This window comes from Leguminivora glycinivorella, chromosome 3 (assembly GCF_023078275.1).
Source record: "Leguminivora glycinivorella isolate SPB_JAAS2020 chromosome 3, LegGlyc_1.1, whole genome shotgun sequence".
NCBI lineage: Eukaryota > Metazoa > Arthropoda > Insecta > Lepidoptera > Tortricidae > Leguminivora > Leguminivora glycinivorella.
In genome coordinates, this window is record NC_062973.1 from 18645566 (window position 1) to 18666186 (window position 20621).

Genomic DNA, 20621 nt, shown 5'->3' on the forward strand with positions numbered 1-20621 from the left:
CACAGCTGGGACAGATGGCGCGCCCGTGTGTTGTTCTCGTTAAGTTTAGACCAGCAAGTTATTGCTGCAAGTTTTGAGACGCAACTATAGGTAAGAGTGAGTGGCAAATATCTGCATCTCTTTCTACCCATACAACCATTTCAGTCGCAAAATCTTCAAATCAGTAACTAACTGTCAAATGTGACATAACGCGTGGTAACGTCGTGCAAACAATGCGACCGTATTGATACAATAACAAAATGTAGTCGTCGTGTGCACTCGTTACAGTAACAAAATGTGTACGAATTTGTGGCTGTCAATGTCACTGTCAGAATGACTTTTAACGACACTTTATTACCCATATAACCATAATCAGTCGCCGTTCCTACGCAAATCCTCCTATTTTGTGTACACACAGGTCTTCGGGTCTCAATGCTTAGTCGCAGTACGGTCGACGTTTAGTCGCGGCGACCCAAATGGGGACGATTGGTAACAGGCACAAATGGTCACAGAAGTGACAGAAGTGTGCACTACGCGTGCACACATTGTTACCGTTTGGCGACTACTTTCCCAAATTTTCATTTCCCAAATTTTTATTCGTTCATTTCATTCTTTTCAAATGGCGACTGTCAGAGACGTCAAAGTAAAAAAGAAATAAAATCATTTGACATTAAAATGTAATGGCGTAAGAATTTGTTAAAGATAAATATTGTTTGCATTTGTGCAATATAATGTGGGCTAATTACAGTAATTACCATGGCCAATTAAATTGCTCGAGTGATTTCATAAAATAAGTCTAAATTTATCAACGCGCCATCAATTTACCTCAGTTTAACCAGTAATAATATTATTGACTACTCGGTGTTTGCGTGTTATGTATATTGAATGGTGAAGTTTTAGTGCTCCGGTGCATATACTATACTGAAATAATAAAAATAATGCCTAGAAAACCAATAAAGTTGTTAAAATACGGATTAAGACGGTAATATTCCATGTAAAAAACAGTCGCCAAACGGTCACCAAACGGTCGCAAAATGGTCGCAGCGTACACGCGTGACCGAAAGCAGTGAATATTTATTATATTTTCAAAATGGCTTCTTGTATTAATTTTCTCCAGGTATCCTCAAACTTTATAAACAATTAAATATGCCGTCGTACTCAGTTGCCCTCACTAAAGAAGATTAAAAAAAATTGTAACGTGCGTACCGAGCTGCTGGGTTGTAAAGGATCGGGGATCATATTATTATGGTCTTCTATAGAGCAACTAGTATTTTGCGGCATTTCACAATTGACACTTGTTGAAGTAGTCTTCATTAATATTACTATCAACATTCATTTCAGCGATCTGTACTTCTTTTGTCAAGATTTTTGTATAGATAAGTGTCTACAAATTTGTAATGTTAAAAAGACATAAATAAAACGTAGTAGAGTAAATAATGTGTTTTTTTGTAACCCAAACAAAATACTTGTAGATACGAGTGCGGAAAAGAGGAAAATCGATACGAGTAGCGATAAATTAATACACGAACGAAGGGAGTGTTTTAAATCGACACGAGTTGTGAATGTCCTTTTCGCACGTGTATCGTACGACGATTTTCAGTACCTAAATCTAAGCTAAGAGTTTCGACCAGACAAGAAATGAATCATTGCTTGATTTGCTCGCACTACTGCGTTAAAAAAAGCAGCATTTGTACTGAAAAAAAACTATCATTGCGCAACAGAAATTCTATTAATATCACAGTAAATACTCTATTTCATTTGATTCCTACGTTTATTGTGTAAAGCAACACTACACTTCATTTTTATCAATAAGAATTAAAAATTATATATTTAATACATTAAGTAACTATAAAGTGCTTATCTATTTGAATTATCATTCTGCACTTTTCTTAACTTTCCCACATTTCTATAAAATGTCGAAGAGTGCTTAAATGGTCGTCGTCGTTTATTATTATTTAATTCGCTCATATTTAAATGATTCAAAGCAACCAGTTCACAACTTCACAAGACAGTTTGAGAAACCTTCGTATTTCAGATTGTCATTTGCGGATACAGTGGTTTAGGAGCAGTTCGGTAATCAGACCTACACATGTGTGTACAAATTCTGTCAATGTCACTGTCAGAAACCGTTCTGACAGTGACAATGACAGCCACAAATTCGTCCACATGTTGTTACCGTTATGTGTGCAAACGTCGACTACATTTTGTTATTGTATCAATACGGTCGCATTGTTTGCACGACGTAATAAAGTGTCGTTAAAAGTCATTCTGACAGTGACATTGACAGCCACAAATTCGTACACATTTTGTTACCGTAACGAGTGCACACGACGACTACATTTTGTTATTGTATCAATACGGTCGCATTGTTTGCACGACGTTACCACGCGTTATGTCACATTTGACAGTTAGTTACTGATTTGAAGATTTTGCGACTGAAATGGTTGTATGGGAACTCTTAAGGTTCATAGACTCTACACTCCTTAGGTGATTAATGTAATAACCATAGTTTAACTTTTAAGTGTGTTTGCTTTTATTTATGTCAATTTAACATGTACATAATTATATTACCACATAAGTGCTTTGGTGAAATACTGTTAACTTTTGTGTATTTTTAATAAATAAATAAATAAAAAAACGTGAAAAAGTCCCAGAATCGGGCCCCTTTTGCTATACTCTGACCGCCCCTGTCTATACTACTGTAATGTTTGACGTTATCACGTTAAACTACCGTCCGTAAACCGACTTTACAGACAACCAATTTTTTGAAATGGCGGATATTTTATTACTTTTTCTCAAACATGCAATGAAATATTGTCTTTACGTTCCTTAAAATGGGCTGGGAAGTATCGCTTTTTGGGCGCAACAACTCGAGAGGACTGTAAAGGGATTTCATATTATTTTTTAGGCCTAGGCCTGCAAAGTAACTTTTTTAAGTAAGCTGTCAGTACTGTCATGTCACTTTTTTTTTAAATTTTTGTGTGACCTGGATACTTGTCACACTTGACGTTTGAGTGTATTTGTATTTTGTCACTTAATAAATAAAATATTGTCCTTCAGATCATTTTTTTTTATTTCATTGTATGTTTGAGAAAAGCACTATACATGCCTCGGCGTGAAAACGGATTCCCGGCCTCGTATCCCTATCCGGCCTCGCTCGCACGCTCGCTCGGCCGTATATACCCACTTGGCCGGAAATCCTCATTTTCCCGGCCTCTGATGTAATGTACTATTAATTAAGTAGCAAAGTGAAACTTATATGACACAATAAAGACACATTGCTGTAATATTTTATTTAATAACTATTTCCTTATAAAATTCGGAACGATCCTTCTTCATTTTGACGTCCGTCCATTCCTTTCCTGACATTGACAGTTGTACATTGGTTAAGTTTAAGCGTTTGCGTTTTATGTTTTCCGAAAGAAATAAAAATAACATTGCCGGCTTTTAAACATAATTATTTTGAATATCCATATGCATGTGAGAAAAGTGTCAGATTTACTTGCAGTATACTTGTAAACTTCTATCCAACATATCAATATTTTGGCTATAAACTTTATGAGTTAAGAAATCAATGTAAAAAGGCATAAACATGTCGCTAACTATCAATACCCTAAATCAGTACATCCAGTACGTAGAACGAGCATACAGAACTGCACAGGGGGAACTCCTGGCTAGACTGTTCTCTCTGCGAGACGATCATGTAGGGAACAGGAGTCTGCGGTCAAGCGACATCGCGACCCTGGTGGATGGGAACTGTGTGGCGCCGCTGGACGATATTGTCATAGCTCACTTGTTGTGTGTCAGAGTAAGTAGTTCTAGAGTTAAACATTCTACAGTACATAATTCTTACATTGATACTTGAGTTGAGATCCGAAATCCGAAAACCAAATAGTGTAGGAATAGGGGAAAAACAGGCAAAATGTACAGGCTTCTGCGGCTTGAGCGAGGCGAAGGGTTACTATTTAACTGAGAACCAAAGTGTAGAAGCCTCGATTTTTTGAGAAGTTATCAATAAATAATTTCCCTCTTTTGCCTAGTTTGTAGTGACCCTGGTTATGATTTTAGGTTAGGGTATTTTTTATTTGTATATTTATCACTTATTCACTTAGACCTACATTAATTTATTCTTATACTATTCTTATAATAGGTAGCTGTTGGTATTTATTTACATGATTGCCAAGATCATTTATAATTTTCTTGCAAACTATAAAGTATCTTAATGTATAAATTAAAACTTACAGGCACTTTTCATGAAGGACTACATGGAGGCATTCAACTACCAGAGCTCCTGTGTGTCATCTGTGGTGCGTCTGCTGCAGAACCAGAAGGAGGAGAACTGGAGTCTTCCGCTTATGTACACTGTCTGCTTGGACCTGCGTCTAGTGGCTCAGAAGGCTGAAGGTGCTAATAGTAAGTTATCAAGAATAATTTTGATAATTGTGATTAGAAAGCTTGGTAAAAAAAGAAAACAAATTAAAAAGTGGCAAAAATGTAGTTTTGTCCTTTTCAGATCAATATACAGATGTGTGAAAAGGGTTTCCTTCGTATTTTTCCTGAAACATTTGTATTTGTCATGCTAGTTCAGTCAATGTCCGTACTTCTTGTACTGAGACTGACAGAAATAGCATGACACGTTCCGCGCTTTTGCCGGCGGCTTCGTTCGCATTAGAAAGAGACAAAAAGTAGCCTATGTCACTCTTCATCCCTTCAAGTATCTCCACTTAAAAAATCACGACAATTCGTCGCTCCGTTTTGCCGTGAAAGACGGACAAACAAACAGACACACACACTTTCCCATTTATAATATTAGTATGTGTAACAAAACCATATAATTTCAGCTCTATTGTTCCAATTTAAGATTAATAGTATTTTATTATCTTTTTAGTGCAAAGTAATGGAAAAATCATGGAAAAAGCAGCAGAGAGCTTATTAGCATGCTTCAGAGTATGTGCTGCAGACAACAGATCTTCTGACGAAGACACCAAGAGGCTGGGCATGTTGAACCTTGTGAACCAACTCCTTAAGGTCTATTTTAGAATAAACAAGTTGCACTTATGCAAACCGCTGATTAGGGCAATAGATTCGTCACCATTCAAAGACCAGTTTCCACTCGCTCAGCAGATCACATACAGGTATTTTGTAGGCCGTAAAGCAATGTTTGACTCTGACTACCGCTCAGCTGACGAATTCTTGTCATTCGCATTTCAAAAGTGCCACTACAAAAGCAACAAAAACAAAAGACTGATACTAACTTACTTAGTACCCGTGAAGATGCTCCTAGGCTTCATGCCAGCCAGAGATCTGCTTCAGAAGTATGACTTAATGCAGTTTTGGGATTTAGTATCAGCTGTCAAAAATGGAGACCTGCGAGGAATTGACAAGGTAATGGAGGAGCACGAGATATTCTTTATCAGAGCTGGCATTTACTTGATTGTAGAGAAGTTGAAGATTACAGCGTACAGGAATTTGTTTAGAAAAGTTTTTTTGGCAGAGGGTACGCATCAGATTGATATAGCGAGCTTCCAAGCTGCTTTACAGTTGATGGGCCAGCATGACGTCGATGCCGATGAGACGCAGTGTATAGTAGCCAATTTAATATACGATGGGAAGATTAAAGGTTATATTTCATACCAACACAAGAAAGTGGTGGTGAGTAAGGCAAATGCGTTCCCTCCGCTTTCTAGTCTGTACTAATGTGTTTACGCAATGTATATTTATGACTGTTTTTTTAAGAATAAATCTCAAATGAAACACTAATGACATTTAAACTTTTTTATTAAATCCACAATATATTTCAAAGAATAATATAAATATAATAAATTTTGCCGATCACTAACATAGCATTATTTTCAACAATGCAGATTAATATATTTCAAGTCTTACCGTAAGTAGGTAGGTAAATAGGGTATTTTGTGATTCTAATAGAAAGACATGGTTCTAATCTATTTTTACAAAATATGTTCTTTATGAAGTACATAAGTTTTATGTATTTAGGAGAGAGAGATATTAGTGATGTGCAATTCCTTCAAATACATTAATATAGTTTTTGCCTAATATAGGATTAATTCGCTTTGCTGCGTAAAAATGATTTGTTATTAAAAATAAATTCAATCTAGGGATATGTTTCTTTAATTTTGATATGCCGAAGATAGGTATGGTAGAAAAAGCTATTGTGTTGGGGCAAAAGCAAGAAAGTTTTGATAACTTTTTAGGGGATAACCCCGTTTGCTTATAAAACGCGTAGTTGAATGAAATAATACATATTGGCTAGTTTTTGGATTCCAATTCACTATTCTATCAACGTGAATTAGAGTTTTTGTATTGTTTTTACATTTATGCATTTCACTACAGGGACTCAAGCGATTAAAATCTTCTATATAGAACCATTACTCAATTTAAATACTACAGTAAATATATTTAAATCTTTGAGATTTCGTTATTCTATTCGACGGGCATAGTTACAATTTTATCTAATCTATAAGGGAAGACCTTTTTAAATATTTAAATATGTAATCTGAATCAATTGCACATCTCTAAAAGTTGTAGGTATGCTGTAGAAAAATATGAAGAATATTTGACTAGCTAATTATACCATATCTCCTTATGCTACAATAGTACTTAAATTAAATTATAAACTAGATAATTTTTCAGTAAAATAAAGCTAAACAAGGATATCCACTACTAAAACACTGAAAGCTACGTCTAAATAATACTATTTATCTTTTAATACAAAAACGTATTTTTTAAACATTTATTACGCGCGTCGTAAACATTAACAATTTTATTATATTTTAATAAAATCTCTTCCTTTAGCTCAAATCTTATATTTGGTATTTCTTTGGTACATAATATTATATGTCATTGATTCTCTTATCCTTATGTTTGTTCAAATTATTAAATGAAATCATTATATCAGTACATTTATAGCGGTGAAATATTTACAATTACATCAATACAAGTGGATTGGGTATGGAAATAAATTGATGTATTTGATATTTTTTTAATATTCCATAGATCCATAGACATATATTCCATAGATCCATAGACAGCAAGCATAACATTTATTTAGTTAATAATTACTTTGAGCATTTGGCTGCCGAAATATTGATTTCTTGAGAAATGTAACGATTAAAATATATTTGTATATATATGTATTTCAGACAGTAAGTCAGATATAGTAATAAATCGCTAATTTGGTTAATTTAATGCCCATCTATAATATATTTTGTAATATATTACCCTTAACGTTACGAATATTTAAAAAAAAAGTTAAATTAATATGTAACAATCTCAATTTCATAGGATAGGACACTAACTGAAAATTGTAACAATAAAAATCAAAGTGTTTTAAACACGTTTAAAATTGACTTAAAATAATCTTCTAATACGATACCCAAATTAGGCTTGACACAGACAGTCTTAAAAATTCATAATCTTAAAAAAAATTTGTATGCAAATTGACAGTTCAAACTGACACTGACAGATCTGTCAGTGTCAGTTTGCATACAATTTTTTTTTAAGATTATGAAAATTAAGACTCGTCTGTTGCCGGCCTTAGATACTTAAAAACTAGAACAATACAGAACATGTTAAAAAAAAACTTTTCAAACATCCTGAAAAGCCAGAACTAATCAGATGATACAACTCATACAACCCAAAAAAGTAAACTGTACAGTCGTCAGCACGGGTTTGTTGTGGCGCCTGTGGGGTTTAGTTAGCGGGGAAGCCCAACTTGTGCGGAGGGCCCTTCAGCAGCTCGTCCTTGTAGGCGGCCAGGATGGCGCGCGACATGCTCGGCTCCGCGGAGCTCGCCTCCAGGAACTGCCGCATCAGCCTGAGGAAAAACATGGGTAAGTCTGTTGCCTTGTACTACAATCGTTTTCAAATAAAAAAAAAAAACAACCATCGGTGATATAAAAAGAATCTTCTGTAGTATCTTCCTATTCAAATTGCAAATAAAATTATTTGTAGTACAATCAACCAATGGACCAAGGAACCCTGGGCCACTGTATAACTATGTCATAGCAAATAGTGCGGTTATAAATCAGATTGTAAGAAATCTCTTGCTACTTGTCATTTTGACTTGGTTGACTGTACCTACGTTCATAACAATCCAATTAGACGTGTCCACACAGAGCGATGCAAGTCGCGAGGCAATGTGCGCGCGGCAAACGTTCAGTGTAGATTAATGATGTGTAAGTTGCGGAAACTTTCCAAAAAAATCTTAAATTTCTTGAAAAATTCACGAAACTTTCACGAAAAATAAAGGGAATTTAAATTTATGAAATGGAAAGTGTTCCATCCATATAATTGTCCATACAAAGTATGGAAAGTTTCCGAAGTTTTCCTATGTGAAAATTTCAGAATTTTGGAAACTTTCCGTCGGCCAGACATCACTCTTACTGTAGATGTTTAGCACGCACGTTTGGCTGAGCAGCCTACCTCGGCCGAGGCACGCTTGAATATTTGCCGCGCCAGCACATTGCCTTGCGATGTCTCCCCTATATGTTTACATATCTAGTTACTACGTTAGATCTTTATCGGAGAATTAACATAGTTGAACGTTGTAGCACATCATTATTTGCTCCGTGACTATATTCAATATATGGTTCCCCTTGTTTTAGTATAATTTTACAATCAAGAATTCTTTTTGGCATAATATATATTGGCATAATTCACCTTTCGCATAGTTTGTTATGGCATAGTATAGTTACGCCTAATTTATGTAGGCAATTTTTTTTGTCCGAATATATTTCATGCATAAAGGTTATTCGCCGAATGAATTTTATGCATAAACATTATTTCTGCATAACATGGTTTAGTCGAAATTTTATTATGGGTGGACTAGTTTTTTAAAGGTGCGCGGGGCCCGAGGGCCCCGCGGTGTTCTTTTGTGCTTTGCTTTTTGTGCTTTGCTTATGCTTTTGCTTTTTGTTTTTGAGCTATGCTTATGCTTTTTGTTTTTGAGCTATGCTTTTTTGTTTTTTTGCTTTGCTTGTTTGATTAATTGCTTGGGAGCACTCTCTGCCCGCAGCTCGGCCTGCGGCCTCGCGTGCTTGGGAGCCTATCAGACACGCTCCGGGCCTTCGGCCCTCCGCGTAGTTACTGTGGGGGTTGTAGGGAAGTTGGAGCTTAAACACGACCCAATAGTAAAAGTGTCTTGAGAAGCTCACGACGGGCCTACGGCCTGCGGCCTCCGGCCCGTCGTTTCGCTTCTCTAAGACACTTTTACTATTGGGTCGTGTTTAAGCTCCAACTTCCCGGTCCGCTGGCGAGCCGACCAGGGACGCTCCGGGCCTTCGGCCCTACGCGGAGCTCGGCCTTCGGCCTTCGCTTGGTTTCGAAGCTCCGCGTCGGGCCTTCGGCCCGCCGCTTCGCTTATTTAGATACTTTTTGTTATTGTTTTGTTTGGGAGCACAGTCTGTACGCAGCTCGGCCTGCAGCCTTCGCGTGCTTGGGAGCACTCTGCCCGCAGCTCGGCCTGCGGCCTTCGCGTGCTTGGGAGCCTCTCAGACACGCTCCGGGCCTTCGGCCCTCCGCGTAGTTTCTGTGGGGGTTTTAGGTAAGTTGGAGCTTAAACACTACCCAATATTAAAAGTGTCTTGAGAAGCTCACGACGGGCCTACGGCCTGCAGCCTCCGGCCCGTCGTTTCGCTTCTCTAAGACACTTTTACTATTGGGTCGTGTTTAAGCTCCAACTTCCCGGTCCGCCGGCGAGCCGATCAGGGACGCTCCGGGCCTTCGGCCCTACGCGGAGCTCGGCCTTCGGCCTTCGCTGGGTTTCGAAGCTCCGCGTCGGGCCTTTGGCCCGCCGCTTCGCTTATTTAGATACTTTTTGTTATTGTTTTCTTGGGAGCACAGTCTGCACGCAGCTCGGCCTGCGGCCTTCGCGTGCTTGGGAGCACTCTGCCCGCAGCTCGGCCTGCGGCCTTCGCGTACTTGGGAGCCTGTCAGACACGCTCCGGGCCTTCGGTCCTCCGCGTAGTTACTGTGGGGATTGTAGGATTTGTAGGGAAATTGGACCTCCGGCCTGCGGCCTCCGGCCCGCCGCGTCGCTTTTTAGACACTTTTTACTTATATTTTCTTGCTTGGGAGCACTGTCTGTACGCAGCTCGGAACTTGGACCGGAGCAATGACCGTTGGGCTGTGGAACGCTCCCTCAGGCTGGTAGGGAAATTTGACTTTGTCCCCTCTCGCCGCCGTTTTTGACTTTTCCAAAAAAATTTTTTCTCATTTCTATTTTTGGCCCCCGTTCTTACCAAGTCCCAAATTGGAACGCGCTCGGACCGAAAATAAAAAAAAAAATTTCAAAGTCGGCCATTTTGAAATTTTGTAAATGCCATTCGATGGACCACAAATAACTGTACAACATTAGTTTAAGCACTATTAACCTTTCTCCTACCGTTACGGAGCTATGGGGATTTAAAAAAAAACCTCCATACAAACTGGTAGGGAAATTTGACTTTGTCCCCTCTCGCCACCGTTTTTGACTTTTCCAAATTTTTTTTTCTCATTTCTATTTTTGGCCCCCGTTCTTACCACGTGCCAAATTTGAACGCGCTCGGACCGAAAATAAAAAAAAAATTTCGAAGTCGGCCATTTTGAAATTTTGTAAATGCCATTCGATGGACCTCAGATAACTGTACAACATTAGTTCAAGCACTATTAACCTTTTCCCTACCGTTACGGAGCTATGGGGATTTAAAAAAAGGACCTCCATACAAATTTCAATTGGCCTTCAAAGGGCGCCATTTTGAATTTTTCAAAATTTTCTTTTTGTATACTAATCTTGGGGTAGCTGTCTACCCGTGTGCAAAATTTCAGCGCGCTCGGACCATTTTGAAATTTTTCAAAAAAAAAGTCGGCCATTTTGATTTTTTTTTAATGCCATTCGATGGACCTCGTGTGACTGTATAACATTTGTTTGAGCACTTTTCACTTCTTTGTACCGTTACGGAGCTATGGTAATTAAAAGAAAAACCTCCATTCAAATTTCAATTGGCCCTCAAAGGCCGCCATTTTGAATTTTTCAAAATTTTCTTTTTGAATACTAATCTTAGCGCGACCGTCCACCCGTGTGCCAAATCTCAGCGCGCTAGGACCATTTTGAAAATTTTCAAAAAAAAAAAGTCGGCCATTTTGATTTTTTTTTAATGCAACTTTTTTCTACTCGGACACCTGTATGACATTTGGTCGAGCACCCCCGGCTATCTCTTACGGTTTAAAAGTTGCCATACAAAATAAAAGTGGCCAGTTTTCCCACATTTGTAGCACTTTTCAATTTTTTTTTATTTCATTCCAATCAAGGTCACTTGGAGATTCTATGACCAAAATTTGAGCTCTCTACGACAAACTTGAAAAATCGTCAAAAAAAAAAGTCGGCCATTTTGAAAAAAAAAATGGCGGCGTCAAAAACTGCCCAGGGTCCTCTGTGACATTTGGTCGAACACTCCCCGGCTAACTCCAGCCGTTTGGCCAGGCCGTCCAACATTTTTTTACCCGGAACCGGTAGACCGACGATCTGATCTATCCGGGGTCGCAGGACCAAACTCTATACGACCACACCAAACACTGCCACCTTCAAATCCCCCTTCTGCCTATTTTTTGAAAAATGTCAGTCGGGTTGTAGCTTTATATTATTATGGGTGGATATTCTGATATTCAGAAATATGCCTAATACAATAATTATGCGAATTAATTTTATTCATAAAAACAATCGTCGTAAACAGAATTATGCGAACTTATTTTTGGACAAAGTAATATTCGTGTTATTTTAGATCATAAAAAATAAGTTTTCTGCCAAATTAACATTCGTCGAAAATCGATTATGCGAAAATCGTTTCGGACAATTAAAGTTGTGCCAAATAGAGGGAACCCTCAATATATACCTAATGCTTGGATTGCTTGGTCTATGTCTATATAAATTTAATTTACCGGTTAGCGGGGTTGATGCCGAGGTTGTCCCGCGCCTGCATCAGCTCGGGGTGGTCTCCGATGGTATCAGTCAGCGCGGCGATCATCACGTCTGGAAATAAAATAAATAAATAAATAAATATTATAGGACATTCTTACACAGATTGACTGAGGCCCACGGTAAGCTCAAGAAGGCTTGTGTTGTGGGTACTCAGACAACGATATATATAATATATAAATACTTATATACATAGAAAACATCCATGACTCAGGAACAAATATCTGTGCTCTGCTCATCACACAAATAAATGCCCTTACCGGGATTCGAACCCGGGACCGCGGCGCAGCAGGCAGGGTCACTACCGACTGCGCCAGACCGGTCGACAAATAAAAATAATGTATGCAATTTACTAACATTCCTACTATAGTGACTACTATTCCTACTACATGCATGACCTACGACTTATGTCCTAGATAGACAGCTGATAGACACATGGTTCATACCGAGCACTTTCTTCTCAATAGTCCTCGAGAGTTGGCCTCGCTCAGCTTCTCGTTCGAGGAACGCCATGAAGCGCTGCGTGGCGGCGCGGGCCGTCGCTGGGTCGCGGGACAGCGATTGGGAGAACATCATCTGTAATAGGAATATCATTTTGATATAGACCCTGGCACGTAATCTCCGCAGAGTAATCCTAAATTCTCCATGGACGTAATCCCCCACGATCCTGATCACCGATCCGTGAAGTCTAAAAAGTGCCAATCATAGACAGAGCATCTGTCGTGATTGCTTCACTATGCATGGTCTTATCGGAAAATATCTTGGCTCGCTGTTTCGTATGATTGTTTAGGTATTTTATTTATCTTACACTGTGTATGTAAATATGTATGTTCGGGTGAAATCGTGCGACTCAATTTTGAAGGAGTTGGAGTCGAAAGGTGGCCATAGGAACTCTGTGATGAAATGTCTTATCCCCATCAAGTAAGGGGTTTTTAGAAACGTCTCGGAGAGCTTTAGATGACTGTTGGAAAAAAAGTACAGTTGGCGATAGAAGCGTGTGCCAAAAATGATTTTTTTACGAAAAAACTTATTATTTTATGTTTGGATTTGCTCACGAACAAAATATTTCTATTTATTTCTCTCAAACTCACCTTGGCGAGCTGGTAGATGATTTCCTCAAGTGTGTACTCGGTGTAAAGAGTGTCTGCCGCTTTCAGTTTGTCCATCATCTCCTCGTATTCCTCCTCGGTGATGACAGGCCCATCGCGGTCGTAGTCAGATGTGCCTGAAGATAATAACAATTTTGCAGTTTAGTCTCAGGCTCTCTTTCCTAATAGGCAGGGTAGAATATTTTGTTATCTTCCAAGTAGGTAATGAAAAGCAAGTGTCCCCACTACGAATGCAATTAGTTGAAATCGTTCCTTTCCGAAACTGATGGTAGATGTTCATAATTAACCTTAGGCTATTAAGGGTAGGTACATTCCTGTAGGAATACTAGAGAATGCTTTGAATGTTTCATAACCCTCAGCCGTATTCTCTGTAATTCATACTGGAATATTTATGAGTATGTTTTAATTAATTTTCGCTAAACGTGAGGTCATAGCCTATTACCTAAGGACCTCATTTGCCTTTGTTTGATCCTTTGACACGGTGTAAATATAACATGGTGTATAAGCGAGTTCCCAGTTTCATATTAACAAGGCAAAATACATCGGAAACTGTGTAATACCCAACCTTTCAGCCGCCACATCAAGGGAGCAAGTTAACAAGAACAGTAACTCAACTAGGGAAGCAGCCTAAAAATAGATTAGGTCACCTTTAATATTCACACCGCGTTTGGGAGCATTAGCAAGGCAAATAGAGATTGATCATTGCTACCGCGAGCGAGCGCTCGTTTTAGATAAAAACCAATAAAACGTTTATAATGTCGAGTTTGTAATAACTTTGTGATATTAGATATCGCCTTTATATTGTTTGATATAAATGAACTTCAGTATCCTGGGCTATCTACTAACGGTGCTGTTACACGGGCAACACAATTGCCAGCAATTCACATACCATTGGCACGTTTGTTCAATACGCACCAACTAACTATGGAGCAAACGCGGCAATGATATGTGAATTGCTGGCAATTGTGTACCTAGTCCGTCTAACAGCGTCTTTAGTGATTGTCATAAGAATAATGCCCCGTTGCTACTTGGAGAAGTAGGTAGGTAGTATTTTAACCATTATCTCCAATCTCAAGATTAAGGCCGGCAACAGACGAGTCTTAATTTTCATAATCTTAAAAAAAAATTGTATGCAAACTGACACTGACAGATCTGTCAGTGTCAGTTTGAACTGTCAATTTGCATACAATTTTTTTTTAAGATTATGAATTTTTAAGACTGTCTGTTGCCGGCCTAACTCAGGTCGCCGTCACACTTTATAGTAGGCAATTGAAAATATTGATGTGCCGACGAGTCCGACGACTAAACTTTCCTTTTTTGTATAGCACAAATTTTAATTTCCTATATTTCTTGTGAAACTCATGAATTTTCCAAGAAAATTTCGATGTTTTTGGAAAGTTTCCGCAACATGCGCATCAGTACTTTATAGTGGATGGTGATAGGCAAAAGCTCGCTAGTGCCAAGTGGAGGAGAATAAAATGCGTGGGTGTGTTTCGCTATTCCAGGCACACCACTGTAACCACAGAAATGAATATACACTAGAAGAAGCAAATGTATCTACTTCGCGTGTCCGAACTCAGTGGCAGCCACTGAGATGGCCATTTCTAATGACAGTCCACATACGTCAGCTGTTGCAGCCGCACGTAAGAAAAAAAATACAAAATGCCTCATTGCATGATAATTAACTGCACCAGCCCAAATATTTCCAGCGCACAAAAACAAAAACATATTTCCCATCACACGTAAGTAATTTTTAAATAATATTGTGCGTGAATTCATTTTTAATCATTTTTTCCGTATTTTTATTTATGCGTCCAAGGATGTACCTAAGTAACTATAGAATTACGTTACAAACCGGCGTTTACATTGTATTGCTGCGTTTGCTTTAAGCGTTTGATCGACCATGTGTGTTAAAGAGATGATGAATATGAGACTAGCGATACTCTCGCGTATCGCTTCGACTTCGTAGTACAGCCCATTTCTCATTCGTCCGTCAAATTTAGCGACTAGTGTTGTTCGTTCTACAATAAATATCAATAATCGTTTGTAATCGATAATCGAACAGACGAATGATAAACACTATTGTCTATTACAAAACACAATTTAGTAGTTATTAATAAAAATATACTCGTGTTCTAATTTTAATAAAATAGTTACGTATTTGTTTTACAAGGAGCAAAGTTGTTGTTTAACCACACGTGCCAATATTGATACTCGAGCAAGCGAAACATTCCAATATTAAACCGCGAAGTGGTGGTTCGAGAAGTGGAATCTTGAGCGTTGTGAGGGTTTCAAGGCACGAAGGTTGAACAAACTTTGCCACCGAGTAAAACACAATTATTTTTCACTACACCAACACGAATTGAATCGAATTACTCACTATGAAATATCAAATTACTTAAATAAAATCCATAAATTTATTCAATATGTATGATTCAAAATTATCATTTACATATTAGTAAATTCTACCAGCTAGCTTATGACATCAACACAACACTATGCGAGAAGTCTCTAGCAAATATTGCACAAAAAAATAGAAATATCTGCCCAAACCTGAAATAATCCGAAGAAATCCATAAGCGTAAAGAACCGCTATTAAAAACTGTATACACGGACACTTGGTGAGCCATTTCCACTTGTTATATTAGTTAAAAGAGATAGAAAATTTCGTTATTATATTCAAACTTGCACTCACACATATAAAACTATAAAGTAAATAAAGATAATTCTCAAAAAATATTGAAAATAACAGGTATCAATCAGCCGGCAAAATCTGGCACTGACACTGTCAAGTGACATTGACGTTTCGTTCAGAAATTTACCTGTAGCGCAGGTTTAAGGAGACAGGTACAGAAAAGAAGTTTATCACCTTGCTCACCAGATGTCACTGCTTACTACTAAAATGGAGCTAAACGCAAAAAACACAAAAACATGCAAACAATGCCGATTGGAGATAAAAGAAAAACACTTTTTACTGTGTTCCAAATGTAAATTACCGCTACATATTATATGTACGGCAGTTTCAAAAAAATTGTACGATTTAATGACACCAGATAAACGAAAATCTTGGAAATGTAAAAATTGCATGAAAATTATTCTAAAAGGAAAAAATATAGATAGTAGCAACTTACCAAGCACCTCATCATGTGACACCCCGAGAAAGCCGGAAAAAAATAAGGATTCCAATAACTCAAAACCGGTAACAAACGTTGTAACCAGAAGAGCTCATAAAGAAATGATACAACCCAGGGCATTGACTCTTTCAGATATAGAGCCGGAAGCAGACACAAATGATGACTCACTTTCTCTCTCAGATGACAGCCCACGAAGTGTGCCTAATATTTCAGAATCAGCTGACTTGCAGGTTCAAGAACTACAGAATGAAATTGACAGTCTATCTCTACAACTTGAAAGTGCTCACGAGGAAATTGCTTCTCTCAACGCAGATATAACAAGCCTTCGGAAAAAAAATGAAGAACAGCAAATACAAATAAATGCATATAAGAAACTCCTGACTGAGACATCACCATCATCATTAACTCCATCAAAGAGACGTGCAAGTAAAACTAAACACTTAAGCCAACAGCCAATCTTACGCTCTCCAATCACCATGGGACCAATTAATGCGCCAAGCGGACCAGTTAATAGTAATGACACCGCAACTGAAGATATTCCTACCATTAACACTGAGTCACCACAAATACAGATTCAAGAAGAAAAGCCCATCCTTGCAAAGGTCAAAACTCCAAAACCGGAAAAAACTGATACAAAACGCAACAAATTATTCGTTATTAGTGCAAATAATGTAAACCACATTTCAAATATTGTGAGAAACAATGAGACGCTGTATAATTGGGAATATTGTCATTTTATTACACCTGGAGGAAGCACTAAACATTTATTACAAAACATTGGAAAGAAAACCGCGCAATTGACGAAAAAGGATTATTGTGTTATTATCATAGGCGAAGAGGACATGCAAAGAGACAGTAATCACAATGAACTAATCGAATATATAAATGACGCTTTGGGCCCGATTACAAACACAAATATTATTTTAACGTGTCCAACTTATATATGTGGTAAGCCTATTTTCAACGCAATAGTCGAAAACTTTAACTACCTGCTTCGAAACAACATACCATTCCATGAACATCACTACTCCTTCGATTCAAACTTAGATTTAACTCTAGATATGTTTTCTAGAAGATCAGGTAAACTTAATAACAGTGGAATGACAAATATAATAAATCATATAGCGAATTTCATCACCACAACAAGAAGATCACGAGAATGCATAGATAAACTTGTTCAACGGAAAATTCCCGATTACTTTAATGCAAAAAGACAGGTCAAAATTAATTACACTCCAAAACCAGTAAACGACCCCTCCAAAGTTGAAGACCAAATTCCAGGCCCTTCGCAAGAGCAAGAAGAATTTGCCACAGACCAAACTCCAGGCTCTTCGCAAGAGCAAGAAGAACATGCTGAAGACCAAACTCCAGGCTCTTCGCAGGAGCAAGAAGAACCTGCTGAAGTTGAAACGTTTTTTCGAGAAACAATCCCCTGAAAATCCTCAAAACTTAGTCATCCTACACCAGAACATTGCCGGTCTTTTGAATAAACAGGATTTATTAGATATAGCAGTAAAAGAACTTGAAGAGGCAACTAAAAGCATTGACATAATATGTATTAGTGAAACATTTATTTCCGAGGGCGACGAAAGGAACGTACGACTAGAAAATCATGTTCTGGGTTCTTATTGGTCACGGCCAAATATAAAGCGAGGAGGCGTGTGCATACTTGTAAAAAAAGATATTAACTTTGTTAACCTTGAGATAACAAAAGAATATTCCATTCAGAATATCTTTGAATGTTGCGGTATTTCCCTTTCTGATAGCAATTTGGTTGTTGTATGTGTATATACAACTCCAAAGGCCGATAAAATTATGTTTCTGCAGAGGCTAGAATCCTTACTTTACAGATTAACGAAAAAGCAAAATAAAAAAATAGTAATTGCCGGGGATTTTAATATTGACATTCTTAAAAATGATAAATATGCAGAAGAACTAATAAGCATTTGTAGCTCGTTTAATACAAAATTGCATATCTCAGAGCCGACTCGGAAATTCTCTTGTATTGATCAATTTATTAGTAATATCAAATCTGCAACCGGGTCAGTTCATAAACTAGGTCTCTCAGATCATGACACTGGACAAATTCTCAAATTTAGGTTAAAGGTTCAAAGATCTCCTAAATATTGGTTTCACATGAAAAGAGATTTTAATAAAGATAATATTAACAAATTTGTTCAATGCATTGAATCCCTTTCATTCTCTGATGTTCTAATGAAACAGATAGTGAAACGGCCTTTGTTGAATTTCATGATATAATTACACTGTTATTTAACTTAAATTTTCCTCTAATCTCGGTAAAAATGAGTAATAAAAACAAACGTAAAATGCAGTGGCTCACTAAAAGTCTAAGAAGAAGTTGTATAATTAAGAGAAGTTTGTATTTTCAGTATCAATATGCCACAAATGATAAAGTTCATTTCAAAATGCTTTTCAAGAAGTATTCGAAAACTCTTAAGAAATGTATCAATGAATCGAAAAAGAATAGCAACAAAAAATATATCGACAACGCTAAAAATAAATGTCAAGCAGCCTGGAAAGTAATACAATCTGAATCAGCAAATTCTTATCCAGCAAGTTTTACCAAACAAATAATAAAAAACAACTCCACAGTCACAGATCCTTACGATATAGCAAATATTTTTAACAATTATTTTATAGATATAACTAACATACATGGGGGAGTCGATACTAAAAATCAGATTGAAAATATTTCTCCCAGTATATTTTTGAAACCTACTGATGAACAAGAAGTGTTCGACGTAATAAGCCATCTAAGAAATACAGGGGCTGTTGGATACGATGGGTTATCTACTAGAATTATAAAACTCTGTGCATCACACATTGCCAAAATATTAGCATATTTAATTAACTTATCCTTCACTGAAGGTACTTTTCCTGAAAAGCTCAAATGCTCTATTGTAAAGCCCATGCATAAGAAGGGTGATATTACGGAACTCAATAATTATCGCCCAATTACCCTTGTACCAATCATTTCAAAAATTTATGAAAAAATAATGTGTAAAAGGTTGAATAACTTCTTTGATCAGCAAAATGTATTAAAATGTGAACAAAATGGATTCCGAAAAAATATGTCTACGTCATTAGCTGTATTTAAACTTGTAAAAACTGTAACGGAGTGCGTCGATAAGGGTGAAATAGTCATAGCCTTATTTTTTGATATGACGAAAGCTTTTGACTTTGTACACCATGATAGACTAGTTAATAAGTTAAATAAGTATGGCGTACGGGGAGTTGCCGAAAAATGGATAAATAGCTATTTAAAAGATCGTGTTCAATATACTGAAATCACCCAACTTCAAGCAGATAAGCGTATTAAATGTTTTAAATCAGAGTCAAAATTTAACAGGTACGGGGTACCGCAAGGCAGTGTCCTCGGTCCTTTACTATTTCTCACATACATCAACGATCTCCCGGATATTATACCACATCAGTGTATTTTATTTGCGGATGACACGACAGTCATTATCAAGGGAAAAGATCCCGAGGAACTGCAAAATGAAGTAAACTTAACGGTACATAAAGTAATTGACTGGCTAGAGAAAAATAATTTAAAAGCCAACCTCTCTAAGACAAAATTTATGCGCTTTCATACTTATAAAGCCCCATCTATTAATTTTAATATTCAATATAATAATGAATCAATTTTAGAAGCAACAAATACAAATTTTCTTGGAATTACTCTTGATAGTCTCTGTGACTGGAAGCCTCACATAGACAATGTCTGTAAAAAAATTAGTAGTTTTATATTTGCTCTGCGCCATATAAGACAAGTGGCATCTGAAGAAACGAGTATTACTGCATACCATGGTTACGTTTCGTCTGTCCTACAGTATGGACTGATGTTATGGGGAAATTCAGTACATGTAAACAAGTTGTTTATTTTGCAAAAAAAATGTCTAAGAGCAATTTGTGGTGCCTATGTATTAGACTCATGCAAGCCTCTATTCGAGAAATTACGACTGCTCACATTACCATGTCTATACATTAAACAGTTAGCGATATTTGTAAAATCAAACCCAGAACAATTTCCTAAAGTTAGCGACAGAGTACAACGAACAATGAATGAAGGAAAATTAGTGTTACCGAAAACAAATCTGTACTACTGTAGAAGGAATGCCTACATAATGGCCATCAAAGTTTTTAATCAACTGCCTGCTGAACTACGTAACTTGCCTTTGAATCGATTTAAAGCTCAACTCCACCAATGGCTTACTCTTAGAGTATTTTACTCAGTAAACGAGTTCTTCGCTTACAATGAGGACTCTTATTATTAAGACATTAGTTAGTAAGTTGCATGTTAGGTATAAGTAGTTAAAGAATTTTGAATTCTTGACTGTTTAAAATTCGCACGCCTGGAAAGGTGTAATATGTAGAACTATCTAGTATATAAGACCATTTTGT

General features: G+C 37.3%; 2 protein-coding genes across 2 annotated transcripts in view; one reads left to right on the top strand and one right to left on the bottom strand.

Moving 5' to 3' along the window:
• The first annotated feature begins 3370 nt into the window (after positions 1-3370).
• On the top strand, positions 3371-5739 carry LOC125224621 (PCI domain-containing protein 2 homolog). The gene is made up of 3 exons (XM_048128043.1): positions 3371-3787; positions 4224-4392; positions 4868-5739. The coding sequence occupies exons 1-3, from the start codon at positions 3572-3574 to the stop codon at positions 5674-5676; spliced, it is 1194 nt and encodes a 397-aa protein (XP_047984000.1). The 5' UTR covers positions 3371-3571; the 3' UTR covers positions 5677-5739.
• Positions 5740-20621, bottom strand: part of LOC125224620 — a 186310-nt gene continuing 171428 nt past the window's right edge. The window contains exons 12-15 of the mRNA XM_048128042.1: positions 13045-13178; positions 12400-12529; positions 11917-12007; positions 5740-7816 (exon numbers count right to left, since the gene is read on the bottom strand). Of these exons, the coding sequence (XP_047983999.1) occupies positions 7693-7816; positions 11917-12007; positions 12400-12529; positions 13045-13178 (479 nt within the window). The 3' untranslated portion in view covers positions 5740-7692. The remainder of the gene's footprint in view (positions 7817-11916; positions 12008-12399; positions 12530-13044; positions 13179-20621) is intronic.